At 41.0% G+C, this 22356-nt stretch overlaps 1 protein-coding gene across 1 annotated transcript; it reads left to right on the top strand.

The window, feature by feature from the left end:
- The first annotated feature begins 4212 nt into the window (after positions 1-4212).
- On the top strand, positions 4213-21474 carry foxk1 (forkhead box K1). Its single transcript, XM_083924440.1, has 9 exons — positions 4213-4774; positions 9000-9215; positions 14059-14257; positions 14370-14516; positions 15068-15261; positions 15562-15734; positions 16689-16952; positions 18061-18234; positions 19354-21474. The coding sequence occupies exons 1-9, from the start codon at positions 4323-4325 to the stop codon at positions 19584-19586; spliced, it is 2052 nt and encodes a 683-aa protein (XP_083780566.1). The 5' UTR covers positions 4213-4322; the 3' UTR covers positions 19587-21474.
- Positions 21475-22356: the final 882 nt, after the last annotated feature.

Here is a 22356-nt window from a genome sequence, read left to right as displayed (position 1 = left end):
CAAAATAAGATAAAAAATAGCAAAAATAAGCAATAAAGTTAAATTTAAAAAGGGAAGAAATGGAAATAGACATATATACATATTCACATGATATAGTGCAGGTGTTCTTGTTTTGTTTGTTTTGTAATAATGTGATATGGAGTGAATAAATATGATTAAATATGTCCAAATAGTGCAAAAAACAGAAGTTCCCATAGTACAGGCAAAAAAAAACATGTAACTTAAAGGGGCTACAATGTGTCTCAACAGAAGCACGACAGAAACTTTTTGATACTTAATTAATAATTAATAATTATTACTTTATTAATTCCGCACGGGGAAATTCATTTTTTCACTCTGTTATTAATCATGTTACACACACACAGGCCGAAATACACACACATGCACAAACAGGACCTTTATACATGCAATTAATGGAGAGATGTTAGAGCGAGGGGCTGCCAATGGATTGGCTCCCCGAGCAGTTGGGGGTTCGGTGCCTTGCTCAACAGCACCTCGGCAGTGCCCAGGAGATTACACAAAGAAACAAATACAAAGAAATTTAAAACAATACGTGGGACATTTCTTGTCCCAGTAAGTCACATGTGGTCGGTCTGAGGTATGAGCTGAGGTCAGGTGGACAAAATAACAAAAACATATTGCAGTGTACGGTAATGCCACACAGCAGCACCACACCTACTGTTGTCGTATTGCTACAGTTAAATCCCCACTTTCACTGATAACAAAAGCTTTACCCAAGGAAAAGCTGATTGTACAGGCTTTCATTACAGGTGTCATGTGCAGAATATGGGACTGAATTATAAAAGTAAAGAGAGTTTATTCAGATATCAGCCAGGCAGTGAGTTCATGTTTGACCAGTGGGCCACAGTAGCTATGTTATTACTGTGTGTGTCCACTCCATCTTTCCCAACAGCGCACTCTTGTGGGTGGTTTTCCATTTCGTGTTCATTTCTCTCCCATGTGCTCCTGCTACCGTAGAGATCCAGCATCCGTGTTTTGCAACCACCTTGTTCTTTCCATGTTTATAAACAGAGGGTAGAGATAAAAAAGAAAAAGAAAAGAGAAAAAAAAATCTGAGGTCGGCAAACCAGCTACACTGCAGACACCACATGCTCTTGGGTCCGGGATTGGGGGAAAATGTCACAGATTATCTGCCGAAAAGCTGGATTGTGTGACATTGCACCAGACCTGTACATGAAATCACAATCAACTTTATTTAAGTATGTAAGCAGGTAACATACCAGGAGTTTGACCTGGTGATTTTGTGCATAGCGGATACAAATATATAAATAAACACATAAAAAACACAGAAATAATACACATCATTTAGCAAAAAAACACAAAATAAAAGGAGAATTGTATGGTTTTAAAATATAGAATATCAAGTAAAACTTTCATCTTCGTTAAACGCCCAAATTATAAAATAAATAGCAACATAATTAACTGTAATCCCCACTGATATTAGTATATTTTAGTAACTTGTGATTAATTAATTTAGTTTTTTTAATGATATTTTTGTTTGATTAATTGGGCCGATTTAAATGTATTTAGATGCACGACATGAGGAAAACACGAAAGTGAAAGGCTGTTATAAAGCAGCACTTCTGGGTAATATAAAAGTTAATCAGTCTCGAAATACTCTGAACTGGACTGAACCTCCAGCTTCCGGGTGTGACGACACGAGCTGTAGCCTATCACCGACGCGCCCGGATGTGGTGTTCAGGGACCTGCAGCGGCCATGATGGCAATAATGTTTAGTTTTAGTTTAGATAGTTTATTTCGAATATGTGAAAAAACAAAATGATCATACATTAATGAGCAATCATAAAGAAAAGGAAAAAAAACAGAGATAAAAATAAATGTATAGTAACAAAGTTTAACAAAGTGAACTAAAAAATATAAATTATGTTCACATATCCGAAAAGGCGCGTGAAGAAGTGTAAACTTATTTAATTCCACCTCTTTTTAATAAATATTACTGAAATAACACGTACTGAAATGTTTTGCCTTCTATCTTTATAGTAATAATAACAATAATAATAACTCCCATTTGTCATTCTTCAATTATCCTTGATCTATATCTAACAAAGCATAATTCTATTACAAAGATATTTATTTTAATAAAATTCATGTTCAAGACTACTTTGATATTACTGTAGGTTTCTATTGGTGATAACAACTCTGCCCCACAAAGCCTAAGTGCAGCAACTACGAAATCATTAATAACATGATTTCTACACAATTATGGGCCTGAAAGTGTGGAGGTTAGGAATGATTTGGATGTTAATTATTAAATTACAAACGAGTGAATCATAATCAATCATCAGTGTGCTGAATATTAATTTCTTGGGACAATGAACAAACTTTAAAGACATTTTTTTTTTTTACCTTAAATGTTTTTGTAGTTACTTTACTTTGGCTTTGTAGGGCAGCATTTTTTTTCAACTACAATGTCTGTTGCACTCAGTCACATCTAGTTAATTTATTTTATGTCAGTTTTATTTTTATTTGATTTATGTTTTTATGCTTATTGTTACTCTGATCCTTTCACATCTTTGTGTTGAAACTATTGCACAATAATTAATAAAATAAATAAATAAATAAAGCTTCTTGAATCTAATTAGCACTGTAGCCTCACAGCAAGAAGGTTCCTGGTTCGAATCCCGGCTGGGGCCCTTCTGTGTGAAGTTTGCATGTTCTCCCCGTGTCTGCGTGGGTTTTCTCCAGGTTCTCCGGTTTCCTCCCACAGACCAATGATATGCACGTGTTAGGTTAATTGATGACTCTAAATCACCCGTAGGTGTGAATGGTTGTCTGTCTCTGTTCGTCTCTATGTGCCCTGCGATAGACTGGCGTCCTGTCCAGGGTGTACCCCGCCAAATGCCCAATGTCAGCTGGGATCGGCTCCAGCCCCCCGTGACCCCGACAGGGACAAGCGGTTGAAGATGAATGAATGAATGAATGAATCTTGAATCTTGAATGAGTATCACAGATTTTTTGAAGTTGCGTGTCCCGACATGGATTTATTTTCTAACTGTACACAGTAATGTGCTGTCATGTGAACTTTGTCTTATGCACTTTTCCATACGTCAAATTTGAGGCGACTTATTACTTCACTGTAATATGTAATAACGCTTTTATACAAATTTAAAACACTTAGAATGGTTGCATTCAAAAGATGCTATAAAAATAAGCATTGCCTTGTTGACGAAGAAATGATTTGACCCTAAATCTTGTTTTTGCCCAGCCCTAAAAATCTGTACCCTCGGGATCAATCAACACCGCTCATTGTGTTTTCTTGGATCCCATAATAGAAAGTGTGTGAAGTCAGCTGACCTGCTGAAAAAATATTAATGATCAAAAAATGTGTCCAGGAGAAGTTTAAACGTGTTATTGTTGAATGGTTATTACATGAAGATATATTATTTTAATTAACAAAATCCATGTACAAACAATATGGCTCAGAATTATTCACAGTATTATAAAAGGTGCTTACAAAGGTGCAAACTTATAATATACTATAACATAATTTAAAAAAACATACAAATAACAGCAATAACTAAATGAGAATAAACCTAGTTTTTTATAATTCATATTCTACAATTATGAATTACAAAATAAATGGTAAATATATTAAAAGAAGGTTTCACTGTCATATACTTGATGTCCGCATATGAAATTTTCCAAAAATTAGGATGTTGTTGACGAGAAAATCATCTTTGGTATTGGCCATCAGACTCAGAATTAGCTTTAATGGTACATAAGTATGCACACATACATGGAATTTGAATTTGCGTAAAGGTAGACATATTCAATATAGACACTAGGTACATTTAAGTAAAAAATAAATAAATAAATTGGGGCAAATATACAAATACAAAATCTAGATGGCGAAAAATACAGGCACATAAGTTATGGATATGTACAATATACATATATGTAATAGCATTCTGTCTTACATACAATTATACATATATATAACAAATGTAAAGAACAGATCAGCTATTCAGTAGTGAGATGACAGCGGGAAAGAAGCTGTTTTATGTCAGGTTTAAACTACATTAAAATATCTGCATTGATGTTTTGATTCTTTCATGATTATCTTTGAAGCTGCAGTTTAACGAGGAGGCCGTGAACGCAGCACCAGTCCCGTTCCTCGCTGAGACTCCGGTCCCGTTCTTGCACCGACTCGGACTCCATGTTGTTCCGAGAGCCACGGAGCGAGCAAGTGCCCTGGCCGAAAAACTCTCACGTTGCAACTCTGTGTGTGTGCGAGAAGTAAAGTGTTTGTGTGCGTGCGTTGTTGACCCTCCTAAAAGAAGATGGCAGACTACCGGGAAGACACCGGAGCTAGAGCCCTGCTTGCTTTACAGTCCGCACCATGCAGTCCCGTGCGCGTCGCGGTGACCTCGCACGCCTATCACCACCAGCCCTCGCTCGCCCTCTTGGGTCCTCCGATGATGATGGATGCCCGCGCCGACGCCGGGATTTTCCCCGTGCGCCTCGCTTGTCCTCCGGCGAAGGCCCTGGCCAGACTCGAGGGCCGGGACTTTGAGTTTGTGATGCGCCAGAGGACGGTCACCATAGGCCGGAACTCGTCTCACGGCTCCGTGGACATCAACATGGGTCACTCGAGCTTCATTTCACGGCGACACCTGCAGATTATCTACGACGAGGCGGACAGTTTCTCCCTCCGGTGCTTGGGCAAGAATGGCGTGTTCGTTGACGGGGTGTTCCAGCGGAGAGGGGCGCCGCCGCTGTCGCTCCCCAGAGAGTGAGTGCAGTCAGTTAGCATAGCCGCTACCGACCGACAGGCTACTTGTGGTGACACACGGTGTTTGGCTGCAGCAGGGGCTACCCAAAAACTTTAGCGTCCACTTCATGCATTCACCAACTGATGGGCTTTGGAGCTGGTGTCATGATATATTTCGTACCCCCCTTAAAGTGTGTTTCCCCTAAATAACAAACAGTTGAATCAAACTTTTGAAACAACATATATACACGTGTATGTGTGGTAATGTGAGCACGTAACTACCAAATAGTAATAGTTATAGGTGGTTAAGCTAGGTCTGAATGTGTAACTAATTCAAACGGGAAACACACATTCTGACGGGGATACAAAGTTTGTCATGACACCCCTCTATAATCAGTTTGATTTGATCGGTATAGCTTGCTGGTGTCATGTTATATTTTGTACCCCCCCTTAAAGTGTGTTTCCCACCCATACACCAAAACAATTGTATCAAACTTTAAAACATTATATATAATTGTATGTGGGCTTAGGTGAACATATTACTACCTATTCGTATTAGTTTTAGATGGATGTATTAGCCCTCTAAACGTGTAACGAGCTCCGTATTCAAACGGGGGAGACACAATCTGACAGGGATGCAAAATGTGTCATGACACCCCCCCTAATCAGTTTGATTTGTTCTGATCGAGTAAATCTTCGGATTTAAGTGCACTGTAACCTTGTTTTTTTGGGCAGTGAAGCAGCAACATAATGAGGCAGTGGGTCTCCATTTTAGCTGTGAAAATATTAAGTGTTTTAATCATTTGTCTCCCTAGGGTACCTTTACCCGACTTTGTAAATCAGTGAACCGTTAGCCGTTGGTTTAAGCCGTTAGCACACTTAGCTCCGTTTGGCCTACCGACAAACCGTAGTTAGCAAGTTAGCGAATGTAAAATAAAAAAAAAGAAATGTTTCTATATTTCGTACTTGCTTTCTAAAACATACGAACTTAAGACATTTTTTTAACACGAGTGTCTGGCTGCTGGTAAAACTCCCAACAGTTTCAGTGCTAATGTCAGTTAGTTGTGAAGCCGACGTGTCGTCGTCGTCGTCACGTTGATGTAAACAAACGCACCCCTGACGGGTCAATTCACGAGTCTTCTGAGAAGAGGTGTGTTTGTTTTGTCTCGGAACTTGAAATGTGTTTGTTTTGTTTGTCTTTTTGTGTCAACAAGGACCTTCTTGTGTTTGAATATGGTTTTAGCTTTACTGTTCAGGCTAAATATTCTTCACTGGGTCTGTTATTACAGTTGGGTATCCAACATATGTGTGTGTGTGTGTGTGTGTGTTTGTCAATCACAGGGTGGGTGGGGGGGTAATCCTCTCTGATTGGCTGTCAAGTCTGTTTGGGGGCGTGTCTGGCATGAAACAGGAAGTGCAGGCTGAAATGACATCCTCATTGCAGGAGCACATGGAGTAAACACTGGAGACTCACAAACCCAGGCCATATCCAACACAGCCATGTTCACATGTGCTGCTCTGGCCCTCCCTGTCCCAGGATCACAAAGCCAGCTGGAAAAACTGTTTTCAGCCAAGTCTTAAACCTCTTCAAATGTAGAAGAGAGCAACATTTGATCATTATAGTTATGCTGGTACATTTACAGCACTTATTAGGGGTGTAACGTACTCTAAACTCACGGTTTGGTACGTACCTCGGTTTTAAAGTCACGGTACAGTACTGGACGGTACGGTTCCTAGTTATGGGGTGAAATGGAAAAAACTGCTTTGTTGTTAGAAGGAACATAAGTTTAATTAGTAAACAATTATGACTGGGGGACTTCTGCAAGCCCCAGTTTCATGTTGTCGTTTGGTGCGCAGTTCACTCTCAGTTCGCTAGCTTTCGATCCACACAGTCACGCTCGGGGGGGCGTCCTGTTTTTAGTTCTGCACCTCAAAACAAGATTCTACTTTCGCAGTATTAACGCTACGTATGCCATATTTACGGACCGTGGTCCACCTCAGCACCCGTCCAGAAGTGCCTGTACTGTGACGGTTCGGTACCAAGATGTGTATTGTTACAACCTTAGCACTAATAATTTATAATATTTAATAGTTGTTAGATGAGAGAGTGCTTAGCAGAAGGCACTTTTGTACAAACAAATCTCATCCGATTGCTGCCAATAACCAAACAAAGCACCAACAACGTGAACCCGGAGTTTATTAAAAGAGTGTTTTGAAAGACTTACCTACCGGCCCCTGTACCAGCTCCTCTCATAGTAAAGTCCATTCAAGTCGATTACCAAAGTCAATCCAAAAGGAAGGAGCCCATTGGTGCTTTGTTTTATGTGTAGGGACTCTTCCCATGCTACTGCAGAGGTTTGGTGTTATTTTAAACAGTATTAGTGGTTAAAAAAGACGTTTTAATGCCTTCACCGTACTGCTCGAGCTAATCAGTGTTAGCCACGTCCGGCTGTTTAGAGACTCCACCAGACTTCTCCGTTAATACACAAAAAAAACCTCTCTGGATGGATTACCTGATGTATGTAAGAGCCGAAAAAGACCATAGGATGATTTTGCGCTGGAAGTACACTTTAACCCTAGAACACTGTCGCTTAAATTCAATACACCATCACTAAGACCGGGTGATTTTTATCCAAGATAATACATCCAATAAAAAGTCAAAATATATCAAAACATAACGATACATTACAAATTTGAGTAGTGTTCTTTTATTTTAAACTGTCACATCGAACAAAATGAAAGAAAAGCATCATGATATAAAAATGCTCCAAAATTACTGGAAATTTAGGAAAAAATATTGAAGAAGGCTCAGTGTCCTTGGCACCCAAATAGCACTTTCCCTGGGTAGAATCCACCAAAAACCTACCTTACCTTCCATCACTATTGCTGGGTGAAAATCCCCCAAACATGTGCCCGTAGGAAAAAGTGTGTTTTGGATTAGGAAAACACCCATGCCATCAAAGATGTCAAAGACAATGCTGAAGCTACCCACAGACCCGTGACACTCAGATAAACGCAGCATAATGAACATCACATAAATGTATTTGCTTTTATTTAAAATGGGGTTCGAAGTCATGTGAGTTCTGAGGACAGTGGCTTTCTCTTTGCTACTCTGACATACAGCTGGCACTGGTGAAGGGTTGAAGCAGAAGTTGTTGTATGCACAGTCTCTCTCTCTTCCATCTCAGCTGTGGAGCCCTGAAGCTCATTCAGAGTTGCCACAAGTCTCTGTCCTTGCTCTGGAGCTCGTCTTGTGCAGACAGTCAGTTGTTGAGGACGGCCTGCTTTAGGCAGAGACAGCTGCGAGCAGACTGTACATTAGATTGACAGCTGCGATTTATCAGAAGACAAATTATAGAGAAACGACGGAACACGTACTGGTTTAACTGTCTGAAACTGTTCACAACACATTCATTTGATCGTCTCCACAGGGAGGCCGGAGCTCAGCACTCCTACAATTAGTAGGGATTCAGTTTTTGCTCAAAGATGCAATCATTATATTCGGGGCAGATAGGAAAGTTCAGTCACAGAGACTAAACTACACTGAATATAAACCAGCTTGGAAACATTGAAACTATTTACATTAGTCATTCGGTTCCATTGTAAAACATTTACTCAATCCTTCGCACACATAATTATCTTCAGGTTTTTGTGTTCTGGCCGGGACTGATCCTTGTTTCTATTGAGGCAGCTGTCCAGACCTGCTCACGAAGAGGAAATGCAGGTTAACAGGTGTCCTGTTAAGTCTACACCAGACTAGTTCCTTGTACATAAAAGGAAAGCTGTTGACAAAATATATTGTTTATATTGGAAACAAGCTCAAACAGTTGAGGGAAGAAGTGGTTGATATGAGCTCATATTTCTAGATAAACGATGAGCACTTCTGGCAGATTTGTGAAACTTCAAACATATAATAACATTGGGATTTCAAGTTCAGTCTTGACCTTAGAAACAGTGGTTGCCATGGTGCTGTGAATGTTAGAAATTAACGTTTTTCTGAGCAGCAAAAGAAGTTTGAGTCTGAAGACGAGAAGTCAGAAACAAATGTATATTTCTATGTCAACTTCTGCTGCGTTAGATCATGTGATATGACTAAAAGCTCCAGAACAGGCAATAATACAATAATATGTAATAATGAGATGTTGAGCGTTGTGTAGAAGAGAATGCACTAATCAAACTTCATCTCTGTTTCTCTTGTCTTCTGTCTTCTTTCCACCATCTCTCCCTCTGCTGTCCTGCTCTCCAGGTGCATGTTTCGTTTTCCCAGCACAGTAATCAAGATCCAGTTCATGTCACTCCTGCAGCTTGAGGATCACAGAGAGATGGAGCAGCCCTCTCTCCCCCCTCGCCCGCTCATGCCCCACATCTCCCCTCTAAAAATCAGCATTCCCACAATGCAGCAGCATGAAGAACACATCAGGGCGTTTGGCTCTCCGCTGCCCTCGCCCACAGGCACTCTCAGGTAAGGAGACACACACACACACACACACACGTGCACACGCACGCACACACACACACACACTGATAAGAACCCCAGTAGATGTGCGTTGATAAATGCAAACACTGCATGTGATACACACACACTGAGTAAATGAAGTGGACCGTCCAGATCATTGTTGTGACTGTTTGGGCTCAGATAAGCTTCAGTGTACGTTTTAAATTTAGTCTCCTGTGTTGAGTGTAAATAAATAATATTATTGGTTTGATAAGTGACTAATTTAATTTGTCTACTGACAGAAAATTGATTGGCCAGTGCTTTTATAATTGATCGGTTGTAATTGTATAAGCAGAAACGCTGAACGCTCCCTGATTCTAGTTTCTGTAATTTGGGGATTTGTTGATATTCTTTTTCTTATGTGATGGTAAACTGACACAGAATATCATGATCGACAGTCGATTAATTCACAAAATAATGAGCAGGTAAAGCAGTAATGAAAATAATTGTTTGTTGCAGCCAGAGTCAGAAATTAAGGGCGACAAAGCGTAAAATTTCCACATGAAATCTCAGAAGGCTCCTAAAAAAGACGATCGAGGGTCAAAAATTACTCCCAAGATTAGGGTTTAGGCTGATATTTAGTGCTGTCAAACCATTCAAATAATGAATTAGAATTAATCGCGTTAATGTATTAATTAACTCACAATTAATCGCACATTTTTATCTATTCTAAATGTCTCTTGACTTCTTTTTGTCCCATTATTTCTCATAATGCTCTTATCAACATGGAAAAGTGGAATGGCTTGCTTCATGCAAATGCTTTTTTAATATTGAAAACCAACATTGGCAAACAGGGCGATATAAAATAAAATTATAAAGTGCATATGTCAGTTAAACTAAACCATGGCTTAAAACTGTCTTTTTCTCAAGCTTGCTTTGAACTTCACAGTCAGACTCAGAGGCTCATTAACCCAGCAGCCTCTTATTTCAGGACGAACGGTAACATTTAGGTTACCAAGAAAAAGGTACGCTTCTACTTCTCTGCTTTGAGCCAGTTACTCAAACAGACAAGCCTGTTGACATTTTCAGACACCAGGAAAGCTCTCTTCTTTTGCACAACGTGCCCAGACACCGAACACAACCGTTCAGAAGGTTCTGATGTTGCCGGTGCCGCTAAAGTACTTGCTTGCACGGTGGGCCATTTCACTGTGTGCCCCTTCATGCGTGGACCTCCTGTCCTGGGGACAGTCATCCATGCCAGTAAGAGGCTCTTCCTTGTAGCGTTCAAGACATTGCAAACATTTCGGCGTCTCTTGCTCGCCATCCACTTCCAACGTAAAGTGTCTACTACTCTTTGGCTGGCTCAAGCCCAAACGGCGTGCCCGCTGTTTTGCTTCCGGTCTAGCTAGAGCCGGTGTAGTGTTGTTGTTTTTCTAACGTTACTAGTCGTTGCAGCAGTGAGTGAAAAAAAAGCTACACCGTCTGCTAGGCTAAAAAGAACTTCAATCACACGCTAAAAACATTTACACCGTTATAATGGGTTTGTATTAACGCTGTTAATAATGTGTTTAACTGACAGCACTACTAATGTCCTAATCATGTCCTAGTCCTCATTTCATTTTTATTTAATTCTTTTTATATCCATTTGTGTCATGAACACACAAACAGTGCTGTTATAAATGCACTAGTATCATATTGCTTCTGACTACATTTGAATTTGGGCTGTTTTCACATTAAAAAAAAACAGAAACTTTATGCACTAATTAGACTATTACGTTTGTTAAAAGTGCCCCCCCTAATTTAGTTAATTACCAGTTCCTTGAGACCAACATATCCTTTGAGTTGAACTACACTGATTGCAGCCCATTCATCCAGTCGTGCTGTTTTATGAGGATTTTTTGCTCCATCGATTAAACAGCAGTATATTCCATTTTACACTTTTGTGTAAGTAATTGTCTTTTTGTTTTTTAAGGTAGGAGGTTGCTCTTTTTTCATAGTGTGTTGCAGTAATAGTCCTTAAAACCTCTCTCTTGTCTTAGATCTGTACATGTTTATTCATGTGTGTGCACTTGCAAACACGTGGCTTTGTTTCATTTTGGTTTCACTTATGTCCAGTCGAGACTCAAAGGCCTGCGGTGTTTTTTTACCAACCACACATTACATCAGCTAATTTCCACTGAAAATCTGTGTACTCATCAGCCGCTGCAGTGTTTCTGTTGAGACGGAAACCTGCACTCGAATGAGCTGTGATAGCACATGTTTGGAAATCACTGCTCTATAAATGAATACAGCATTTGCGACCGTCAAGCATGGTGGTGCTGAGTGCTCCCTCTGGTGGCCTGTGTTGGTTTCTGCATCACACATCCCCACCAATGTCGGCTTGTGTGTGCCTGCCTTATATGGAATGGCTGCAGCTTCGAGGCGCATGATTGGCTATCGGGCAGATTGTTTTGCCTGTCGGCCGTTTTTCCGTCCATTCGTGGTTTCCTTTTCAGCACCCACCCCCCTACCCCCTCCACCTCAGCCCTCAGCTCCTGTTCTCTCGCACGTGGACTCAAACACACACACACACAACAGAGTAAAGACGTTTGCTCAAACATCTCTCCACCACTTTCACTGTGGCCTTTTTCGGGCAGATTGTTGTGCAACCTTTCTTGACAGTATATATACAGTGTACATACACAATTGCGTAAAAATTGCGTAAAAAGTCCCTCCTAAACACCAACTGTCTCTTCACAGGGTGCTAAGAGTCACTTTTCCTGTTTGGCAACTTAAATGAGCTGTATACAATAACATTCTTCTGCCCCTGCCAGCAGTCACACTTACTACCGCTGGCCCTCGTACACATGCAGAGGGGGTGGGACGATTGTTGCAACAGCGGTGGAGGGAAGCAAAGACAAACCCTCGTACCCACATGAAGGCACACAAAACCTCTTATGCGGTTTAAGTATGTAGATGTACCAAATCATGTTGTAATACTTAAGATGATCCGGTACAACCTTCTGGTCGTCTTCATTCATTTTTCAACGCTGAGCCACTTGCAAAACAGAGCCTGCAGCCCGGTTTCCCCTGCCAAAGAATACAAACATATCCTGTGTGTGCGTGCGTGCGTGTGTGTGTATGTGTGCATGAGTGTGCGTGTGTGTGTGTGTGTGTGTGTGTGTGTGTGTGTGTGTGTGTGTGTGTGTGTGTGTGTGTGTGTGTGTGTGTGTGTGTGTGTGTGTGTGTGTGTGTGTGTGTGTGTGTGTGTGTGTGTGTGTGTGTGTGTGTGTGTGTGTGTGTGTGTGTGTGTGTGTGTGTGTGTGTGTGTGTGTGTGTGTGTGTGTGTGTGTGTGTGTGTGTGTGTGTGTGTGTGTGTGTGTGTGTGTGTGTGTGTGTGTGTGTGTGTGTGTGTGTGTGTGTGTGTGTGTGTGTGTGTGTGTGTGTGTGTGTGTGTGTGCGTGCGTGCGTGTGTGGCCAAAGGCAAATCAAAGCACAGTGACTCTCCCAGAAACGAGTGTTTACTTTACTAACAGAAGCAGGTGTGTGTTATATAAGTAACTTGGTTTTCCTTGTTTTGTCTCAGCAGCACCAGATAAAACCTAGTTAATAATTAACATGCATTTGAAGATTTATGCTCATTGTAGCGTGTTTTACAATCACTTTATGTGTTTAAACGCCCTGGATTACCATTAAATCACCAGATGACGCAAGGAATATTTGGATTTTCATTCTCTATGTATTTCTTTAATTGCAATATTAAGATTCTTTCTTATTCTTTGTTTTTTACTTTTAGGGTTTTCGTGAAATCTAAATAGAAATCTTTTTTGTACTTGTACTTTACCAGTATATAAGTATTAAGTCGAGTGCCATTATCTTACCTTTATACTGTATATTAGTCAACAGTCAGTATTCTCAATCATGTAATGTTTTTTGGTTTTCTTTTACAGTTGCTGCTTTATACTCACTTTACAGTTTTGTGTGTTTTTATCACTAATTTCAAAAAATCTGAATGTGATTTTTATGCAATCAGAGCCTATACGTTGACATTTGTCATGCACATTTGCTGGAATCGTACAGATTGGAGACTTTTGACTCCTCAGTTAATGTTTTATTAAGTTAACCTCTCTCGGTGCATGTTTATGTACATAAATTCTCTTTGTCCGAAGGTCAGTGAGACTCTGTAGAACTGTTGTCCCAGTAACAGTTGCTAAGTGATACTGTGAAGCTGTGTAGTGACCATAGCAACGATAGACTGTATATAAAGATGGATGACGTGACTCCACTTCCTCCCACTTTACACTAGTTAAAGACGAAAATATACCTGATACGGGTGCCGCCATGTAGTATTAAAGCTGGAGTCTGCGCCGTAGGGATCAGGCGGGGGAGTCGCGTCATCCAAGTCGCGTCCATACACCGACCTGACCTTTTGTGGTGGGTCACAGCTGTCAATCATGACTTTTCACCTTGTTTTTGTAGAATCAAATAACTCATTAAAACCTAAAATATCAGAAAAACGACATCAGTGTGATAAGAACTACAAAGACAGAAACCATCTTTGGGAAAAACTAATTTGAGGTGCACTCTGACTTTTTAGTTTGGCCCATGTCCCGTCTGCTAACATGATGGAGCGGGCGGGACTTAAGCCCTATACTTAGGGATGATCAAGATGCTTCGGCTTCACTTTCAGAGAGCTGTCAGCCCGTCTATCTTTAAATAGCCTGCAGTCTATGATAGCAGCTATGACTAGCATCATTGATTGCTCATTCATTAAGAATGACTTAACAGAATGTCGTCCTGTATCTTGCGTGTGTCGTTGTTTTGCATTCAGAAGGGGACTTAAACCATCACGTTGAGCTATTAACACAGACTCTCTCCCTCTCTTCTACAGTGTTCCCACCTCCTGTCCGGCTAGTCCACGAGGGGCAGGGTCATCGGGGTATCTCTATGGACGCAACGTGGCCTCTGACCTCCAGTTAGCAGCTGAATATGCGGCCAAGGCCGTTTCTGAGCAGAGACGAAGCATTGTTGAGCAGAGAGGAGGGGGGAGTGAGCAGCGGGGGGAGTCTGCTGGTGGAGACAGCCCCAAGGTAAAACATCAGAATGTGTAAATTGCCTCCAAGAATACTTTTTTTTGTTGCTTATGCCATATGTATTTGAAGATGTGCGGTGGATATTGATACTTGTGTCTCGTTTGTCCAGGATGAGTCCAAGCCACCTTATTCCTATGCACAGCTGATCGTCCAGGCAATCTCTTCTGCAGCGGATAAACAGCTGACTCTCAGTGGCATCTACGCCCACATCACCAAACACTACCCCTACTACCGCACTGCAGACAAGGGCTGGCAGGTAGGGTCTTTCTGCCTTCAACTGAATGGATATAGATGATCCAAACGTTTAACGACTTAAGAACACTTCTCATATTAGCTCAAGCTACAGCTACAGTTATTTTAGAATAAAAGAAAGAAATTCTTTCCCGAAATATTTGTCCTTTTTTGGGTCACTGGCCATTATAAAGGAAAATATGTGATAACGTTATTGAAAATCACAATATTTATGTTATTTGTGATAAAATGAATATTAAAGTTCACACTTTTTTGCCTCTGCTGCTCCCAGGATCCTGCTAAATTAAAAAACAACAGACAGTTACAAACTGAACATGAGCACAAAAGGCACCATTAAAAATAAGAATGATAGTTGCATTTTTAAGTTTTTCTTTCACAGTTTGTTGCAGTCCTTGGCAATGTGTTTAATGTGCAAGTTGATATGATGCTGTGATGATAAAAAAAAAAAAAGATTTATGCTGCAGCCCTATTGGCCATAACATTCAAGGTCTGTGATGCATTTTTTGAAATGAATATTTCTCTGCCCATTGACAAAATAATTTTGCCTCCCTCCAGAACTCAATCAGACACAACCTGTCTCTCAACCGCTACTTTCTGAAAGTGGCCCGCTCTCAGGATGAGCCTGGGAAAGGGAGTTTTTGGCGTGTGGATTCTGCTTCTGAGAGCAAGTTGGTGGAACAAGCCTTCAGGAAAAGAAGGCAAAGAGGGGTGGCTTGCTTTAGGACGCCATTCGGACCTCTCTCTTCTAGGTTAGTGAGTCACCTGTGGCCTTCTGCTGCATGAGTGTGTACACACACACACACGCACACAAACACACGACTGTCAGACACGCTCTGTCGCTTCTGATTTGACTCCGTTAACCCTTTCTCCCTTCTCTCTGCTTCTGCTCCTGGCTATCATTTGATTGGATAGAACAAAGTAAGTCTCATTTCCAGGTTAATATATTCAGCAGAAGACAGTGAAGGAGCTCTGTATGTTAATAGCAGTCTCTTGATGTTTTCATTGATTTCTTCTGTCTCTCTCGTTCTCCTTCATTCCTTCTTTTTCAGGAGTGCTCCTGCGTCCCCGACCCACCAGGGACTTCTTTCTCCTACGTCCAGCGGGCTGCAGACTCCTGAATGTCTGAGCAGGGAGGGCTCTCCTATCCCCCACGACCACCACGAACAGCTGGCTAACAAACTGGCATCTGTACCAGAGTATAGGTACTCTCAGAGCGCTCCAGGTGAGCCTGCATGCAGATGTATACAAATAAACGCAAAATACATTCAGACACAGACACACACACACACGCACACGCACGCACACACGCACACACGAAGGCGTTCATATCTAACTATAAAGGGAGGAATCTCTGTCCGTCTGTGTGTGAACTGTTCATCCGTCTACTTCACACTGTGCGGGTGTAGTGCTGAGGACACAGTGACGTGCTTTGTGTCAGATTCGGTGCAATTTGGCCAGATGGTGGCGCTACAACGACAGGCTTTACATTTTGTCCTGCTGTTTTTAAACCCTTAAGTCTCAGGAACAAAAATATATTTTTTCCTTGATTCTGTGTCCACCTAGATTATTTTTTTCGGCCATTTTAGATTGTGTCCAAATCAGTTTTTTTGTTACTTCTCCTACAATTTTTGAGAGATGATCCCCAAGTCTGGTACAGAACACCACTGGACCAGGCCAGAAAAGGTGACTTTTTCAGATTTTTGACCATTAATACAGTTTCACTACAGATGCCCCACAACTTTAGCTCAATTGCTGTGGGCAGGGCTTATATTTCCAAAACATATCATATCTTCTGAAGGTTTTGTGTTATTGCAACCACATTTGGTGGACATAGATATTATGCCTGAGTGAACATGACAAATTTTGCGCTGTTTGGCCAATAGGTTGCGCTGTAGCAGCCTCATCTAACTATAAAGGAATGAATCTCTGAGTGTACAGTATGTATGTATGACTGGCCTTCACATATCTCAAGAACCGTTCATCCAGTCGACTTCACACTTGGCAGGTGTATTACTGATGACCCAAGGGAGTGCAGTGTGGAGTGTGTATCAGCGGTTCTCGAGAATGCTGCAAGCATCACTTTCAGGGGGCCTAGCATTCGGCCTGATCCGAACATGCACTGCACTAATACGCTACAAAAGAGGTGACGTGGTTGTTTGTGTCTGTCTCTGTGTAGGATCTCCAGTCAGTGGCCATGGTCAGCATGTCATCATGGCTGCACCCCCTCACCCAACAGTCCAGTCTACAGGCCTGGGGAAAGCCCTTGCTTTCATCCCAGGTGGTGGCAGCCAAGTCCAGCCCGTCCACCTGCTCCAGAACCCCACTCAGTCCTCTGTCACCATGGTGCGGGTGGTTACCAGCGCCCCTCTAACTTCCAACCCTGCCAATGGGTACAGTGCTCCCTCTGTTGGAGGAGCGGAGGGCAACAGTGAGCTCAGAGGTACAGTACAGCTCTAGGACTCTCTGTGCTTTGTCTGTATCATGTTATACATTAGTACCTCATCACCTCCAGGTCTAAAGCTGCATTCATTTCATAATTCATAATTTCAACCATAACTCAAAAAAACTCTTAATGGCTCCAACAGTTTGTCATACTGCATTGTTGTTTTTTGGATACTTAAAATGCCCGTTGCTTTTAGCTTCTACACATTTTATAGATGATACTGATGTTTAAAATAACAAGTTGGCAGATGACAATGTTTTTTTTCTTTAAGTTTAATTATTATTTATTCCCTCTTTTGTGCCAGGTAAACAAATAATTGTATTATATTAAATAATTACTGAACTAATGCAGCCCTTTATTACACTATCTTTGAATCCTCTTCATATTTGCAGATGCGCTGATTTCAGTAAACGCGGCGAATATCGGCCGATAAGTCGGTGCATCCGTATTAGTTGTGACACGTTATATTCTATTAATTATAGATCCAAGCCTGGGCTTCTCAAAGTCCAGACCGAGGTCGAGATCCGAATCGAACTGTAGATCAAAATGGGCCGACAATGTGTCACTTAAGACAGAGATATAATAAGTGTTTGTTAATAGTTTAATAGTGTGATTGAACGATGCCAGACAGTGATTTGAGCGGGTTATCCTTTATCCAGGAGTTAGTGGTTTGTTCTCTAAGTTAGCTGAAATAAATTACATTATATAAGAATTAAAGGCTACACTTAAAGCACTCGTGTAAAGTCTCCTTAGTTATGATAATTTCTTCTGGATGAGTGATAATAATCTTGAGTTTTAGGTTTTCGTGGCAGATTTGATTAGTTGTACTTGGTGCAGTAGAGATAGTTCCTCGTTTTACTATATAATGTTCTACTCTATGTAAGAAGTGATGCCCATGTCTAACCAACGTTGCCACACTTTTAAGTCCACGTGGGCAGAGACTTTGGATGTGCATGGCACAATACATCACCTAATCTAACCGGATCTTCTGCTAAATATTCCATATCTTTTCATTTCCGTCAGTTCTGAGTGATCAAACATTGTGCACATCTCTTAGTGAGCTTTACTTCTGTGTGTTTGAATTGTGTGTTTGTGTTTCCATCAGAAGCCCAGCTGAACAGAGAGCGAGTGATCCAGACTGTGGACAGTGTGGTGCAGGGTGGGGATGGGCGAAATCTGGGCCTAGGTTTACATCAACTTCCTGTTCGTGCTGTTACCCAGAATGGCAAACACACCACTACTTCTGTTGCCACGGCGACCAGCCTTGCTAATGCAACTGGTAAGACTATTCTGCCTTGCACATTGACCGGTCATGGTGATGAATATAGACTGATGTTTTTGCCTTAAAAGACATCCACAGTAGAGATGCACAGGCCGGCTCTCACGACCATCTGAATCCGTGTGTCATTGGTATCGTTATAAAAAGCAAAACTAAACATTCAAGCTTCTGAAATAATGAAGCTGCTGTTTCTGCAAAAAATAAAGCTCTCTCTCTCTCCTGCAGCAGTGAACAGCAGCTCTGCTCTCTGCTGCATTTAGTTTAATTAATATTTCCATTAACGATGTATTATTTCACCCACCTGCAACCCATCTACTGTTAAACAGAATGTTATTTTTTTTATGAATCCAACAACTCACAGGGTTCCCGTGGTCATGGAATCAGTAAAATACCTTAAAGTTTTGGAAAACCCTGTAATTTTGTTGTGTTTAATGAAACTGTTACTGTAATCCTTTGCGGATAACCTTCCACACAGTGTAGCGCAACGCTGAATATATTTCCTGTAGCTGTTGACGTTAACGTAGCTCTAAGGATGTGTGACGTTTCTTCATTTTCTCTCCGTGTTGTCTCTTCCTCCATGTACGCACTCTAGGTTAAATTATGTTTTGACGTTCCTGTCTGTTATAGGGAAGGTTTTCGTTGCCACCGTACTCTACGGGAGAATTGTCGGGTCTATGTAAATTATAATATTAAAGTCATAGAGTGTGGTCTTTACCTACTCTGTAAAGTGTCTTGAGATAACGTTTGATATGATTTGACACTATAAATAAAATTGAATTGAATTGAATTAATTAAAGTGTACATTCCCATCAATTCCCAGCTTGGGATCAATAAAGTACTTCTATTCTCATCTATTCAACATTTCCCTCATGCTTGGAAGCCAGATCCAGACTGATTAAAGTGCCTGTAAAGCTTTTTTTTTTTTTTTTAAATAAGCATTGACTGTGTGTTAACCCACTATTTATGATCATACAATATTTAACATTTGGAGTATGTACTAGTTCTCTTTCTTTTATATGTCATATGTAGGTTTTTAATGTTGTCAGTGAATGTGTGCGGACCCTACATCCAGATATTTACTTCACCGGACTTTTCTTCTTCTCTTCTTTTCCTCCCCAGGCCTGAGTAGTCCTCTCCAGATCTTGGCAGCCCAGGCCTCCAGCTCCCCTCCAGTGCTGGTGAGCAGACAGCCCAGTGCAGAGACTTTAGCTGAGCAGCCAGGTGAGCCCCAGGCCAAGCGGCCAAAGATGGGGGACGAGGGCGGGACTGAGCCTGCTCAGCATCAAGTCATGCCTGCTCAGCAGCCTGTCATCGTTGCCATGACGTCACAAACCCACGACCCTAGGAAGTAAAACCCAGGGCCTCTTGCCGGGTACCCGATGGACAGCCTCCTCTTGGTCCCCTAACTGCTTCGACTTTTATACTCATTTGATATGACTGCAGCCGACAGGGCCAAAAAATGTACAGGCAGCCTCTCTCAACAGAAGGGAATTCAATTGAAAGGAAACTATATTTTGGTCAAAATAGATAGATGGAAAAAAAAAATACATTCTGAATGTAAAAAAACAAGTAAATCTTTCAGGACTTTTTCAGCTTTACAGTCTTTTTAAGTGTAATCTATCATTCACTGACAACACAAGTAAGGATGTTAAGCTTATGAGAGCATTATGCATATTAAAAATGATTTCAGCACTACTTTTGCTACGTGAATGTTGGATAATATCTGCGATACAACCTTTTCCTCTGATTGATGGATCAGATGCATCAGTTACTGTCACTCTCAGGCCAAAGAACTCACCTCTCCTGCACTTCTGATTTTAAAACCAGGGAACGTGTGTTCGCAGACTTGAAATGGCTGACACTTACTGAAGGAAGTGCGACGATCAGAGTTGATATATATTGTGTAGTTTCACACAATTGTGGACAGGAAGATAAGAGAGGACTTAACTGCGTATACCCAGACCATTGATGGGTTCTTGGGAGACTGTTAAGAATATGATTGTACTTTTCATAAGGCAATCCTTACTGAAAAACAGGCTGTCGTTAACATTAAAGCCTAGACCAGAATGCGGGGTGTCTATCCTCCGTGCCTTCTCTGTAAAGCACAAGAAGAAAGGGTATTGTTTTGGAAGAGGAAGAATCCAGGAATAACAAACCAGGTCTTTGCTGTTTTTTTGCTTCCCTTCAGCCCAGTTTGGTTTATCAGTGTGAAGCTCCTCAGATCCAACATGGTCTGAGCGACCGGACAGCAGAGAAGGGCAAAACAAACACACACAAAAAAAGAGGCAACTATTTGGAGTTGATTGAAGTGGAGCTAACCTAATGTAGACAAACTGATTGTTTTATTTTGTTTTTTCTCAGTAGTGGTTAAAGGAGGAATGGAACAGCCTGTGCGTACAGTTTTGTTTGTCTTAGCACAGAAAAGCATTATTGTAATAATCCCTAAAGCCTTAAATATTTCTACATGTTTTTGTCATTGTATTTTAACCTTTAGACAGCTTTACCTTTTTTTTGATTAACACAGCGCTTCGTTAACAGCACACGATCGGCAACACTACAACGGTGACAGTTATGTTGCGTCAGTAGAGTTATATCAGTTTTATCAGGGGAAGGGCGGGACCAACACATGACCACAAATTTCAACTGCTCTCGTCTTGTTTTTCTTTTCTTCTGTATGGTACTTTTGACATATTTTCTACTGTTGTCTCCCCACACTTTTGCTTTCAATTTCCCCCAAATGCATTCACCTTTCTCCCAATCTACCTCTCTCCCTCCACTCAGTGAGCAGTTTCTATCTTTGCAGTCTCAGACGCATCAAGCTGCATTTCCTGTCGCAGACGCTACCTTAATTAGATATTCTTCAGCACTTTCTCCCCTCCCTCTCTTCCTCCCTCTGATCTCTCACTCTGCCTTTAGCTTTTTTCCGAATGTCCTCGCACAGGCCTATTTTTTCAGCTGGCAATCAGGCACAATTTGCGCAAGATTTCAGTGATTGTTGTTGCACATTAGAGAAAAAATAAATAAAAAAAGATGCGTAATGATTGTATGCTGCTCTATCTGCTAAATGACAAAGCTATTTAGAAGGTATTTTTTCTGATTTTTGGAAAAAATAAAAAATATTTTTGCTCTATGTAAAAACAGCTGTCGTCAATACGTAAACATTCTGGAAATAGAGAAGTATATGTATTTTTAAATGTTCCTGTTTTTGTGATTTGTTAAAATGTGTAGCACAAATTAAAATTCCTTATTGACTTAAATATTGCGTCGTCTTCTCTGGTGTGAGCAGGTGTCATGTCGGGTAAGTCTCCAATCTCTGTCGTGGTATTCAACAATCTTTATTCTTAAGTGCCGTCATTTATAACAGTATAAATAATGAGAGAGAGAAGAATAGGCATGCATGAGATCAACGTCATACAAACCTTAAAACGCACAAAAATAAAACGTTACTGCGAAGAAATTAACAGGATCAAAAGTGGTAAAATAAAACGAAACGGATGGAAAAAGAAGAAATTAAGTTTGGACTGAAGTTTAAACCACTGTCAAACAAACACAAGCAATTGTCAACATTAGTTCTGAAGTGATTAGTCAATTACTTTTGGTCATTTATCAGGTAAAAATATTTGGCTTGTTCAACTTCCTCAAATATAAGATGTGGATTTTATGTTTGAAAATAAAAGACTTGAAAATGTAATACTTTAGGGTTTTGAACCTTTTGGCCAAACAAACAATCTGGGCTTTTCCCGTGTTTGACATTTTACAGACTCAAACTAACTGAGAGAATAATAGAGAGGTTAACCAGTAATAAAAGTAACCATAGTAGCAGCCCTAGTAAACATTAGCAACAGTTGCCGTGCAGTCCCTCGATGATCGCCTCTTGCAGCATCCTCGTCTTTTTCAGAGAGCCATTGAACATCTCGATGTGCAGCCGTGCGATGTTTTCTTCCTGCAGAGGGAGTGGCCTCAGGCTGGCAGAGGGTCACTGCTCCTGATGTGTGGATCCAGGGCGTCCCAGCAGAGCTGAGGTCAGAGCAGAACGCCAGGCAGCATAGAACTGACCAAGTATGTCTTTCTTTAGGGACCTAAGCTTTGAATTAAGGACTCTTTTTAAAAAAAGATGACCTG

This window comes from Echiichthys vipera (genome assembly GCF_963691815.1).
Source record: "Echiichthys vipera genome assembly, chromosome: 2".
NCBI classification, from domain to species: Eukaryota; Metazoa; Chordata; class Actinopteri; order Perciformes; family Trachinidae; genus Echiichthys; species Echiichthys vipera.
This window is presented reverse-complemented; position numbering and strand designations above follow the sequence as displayed.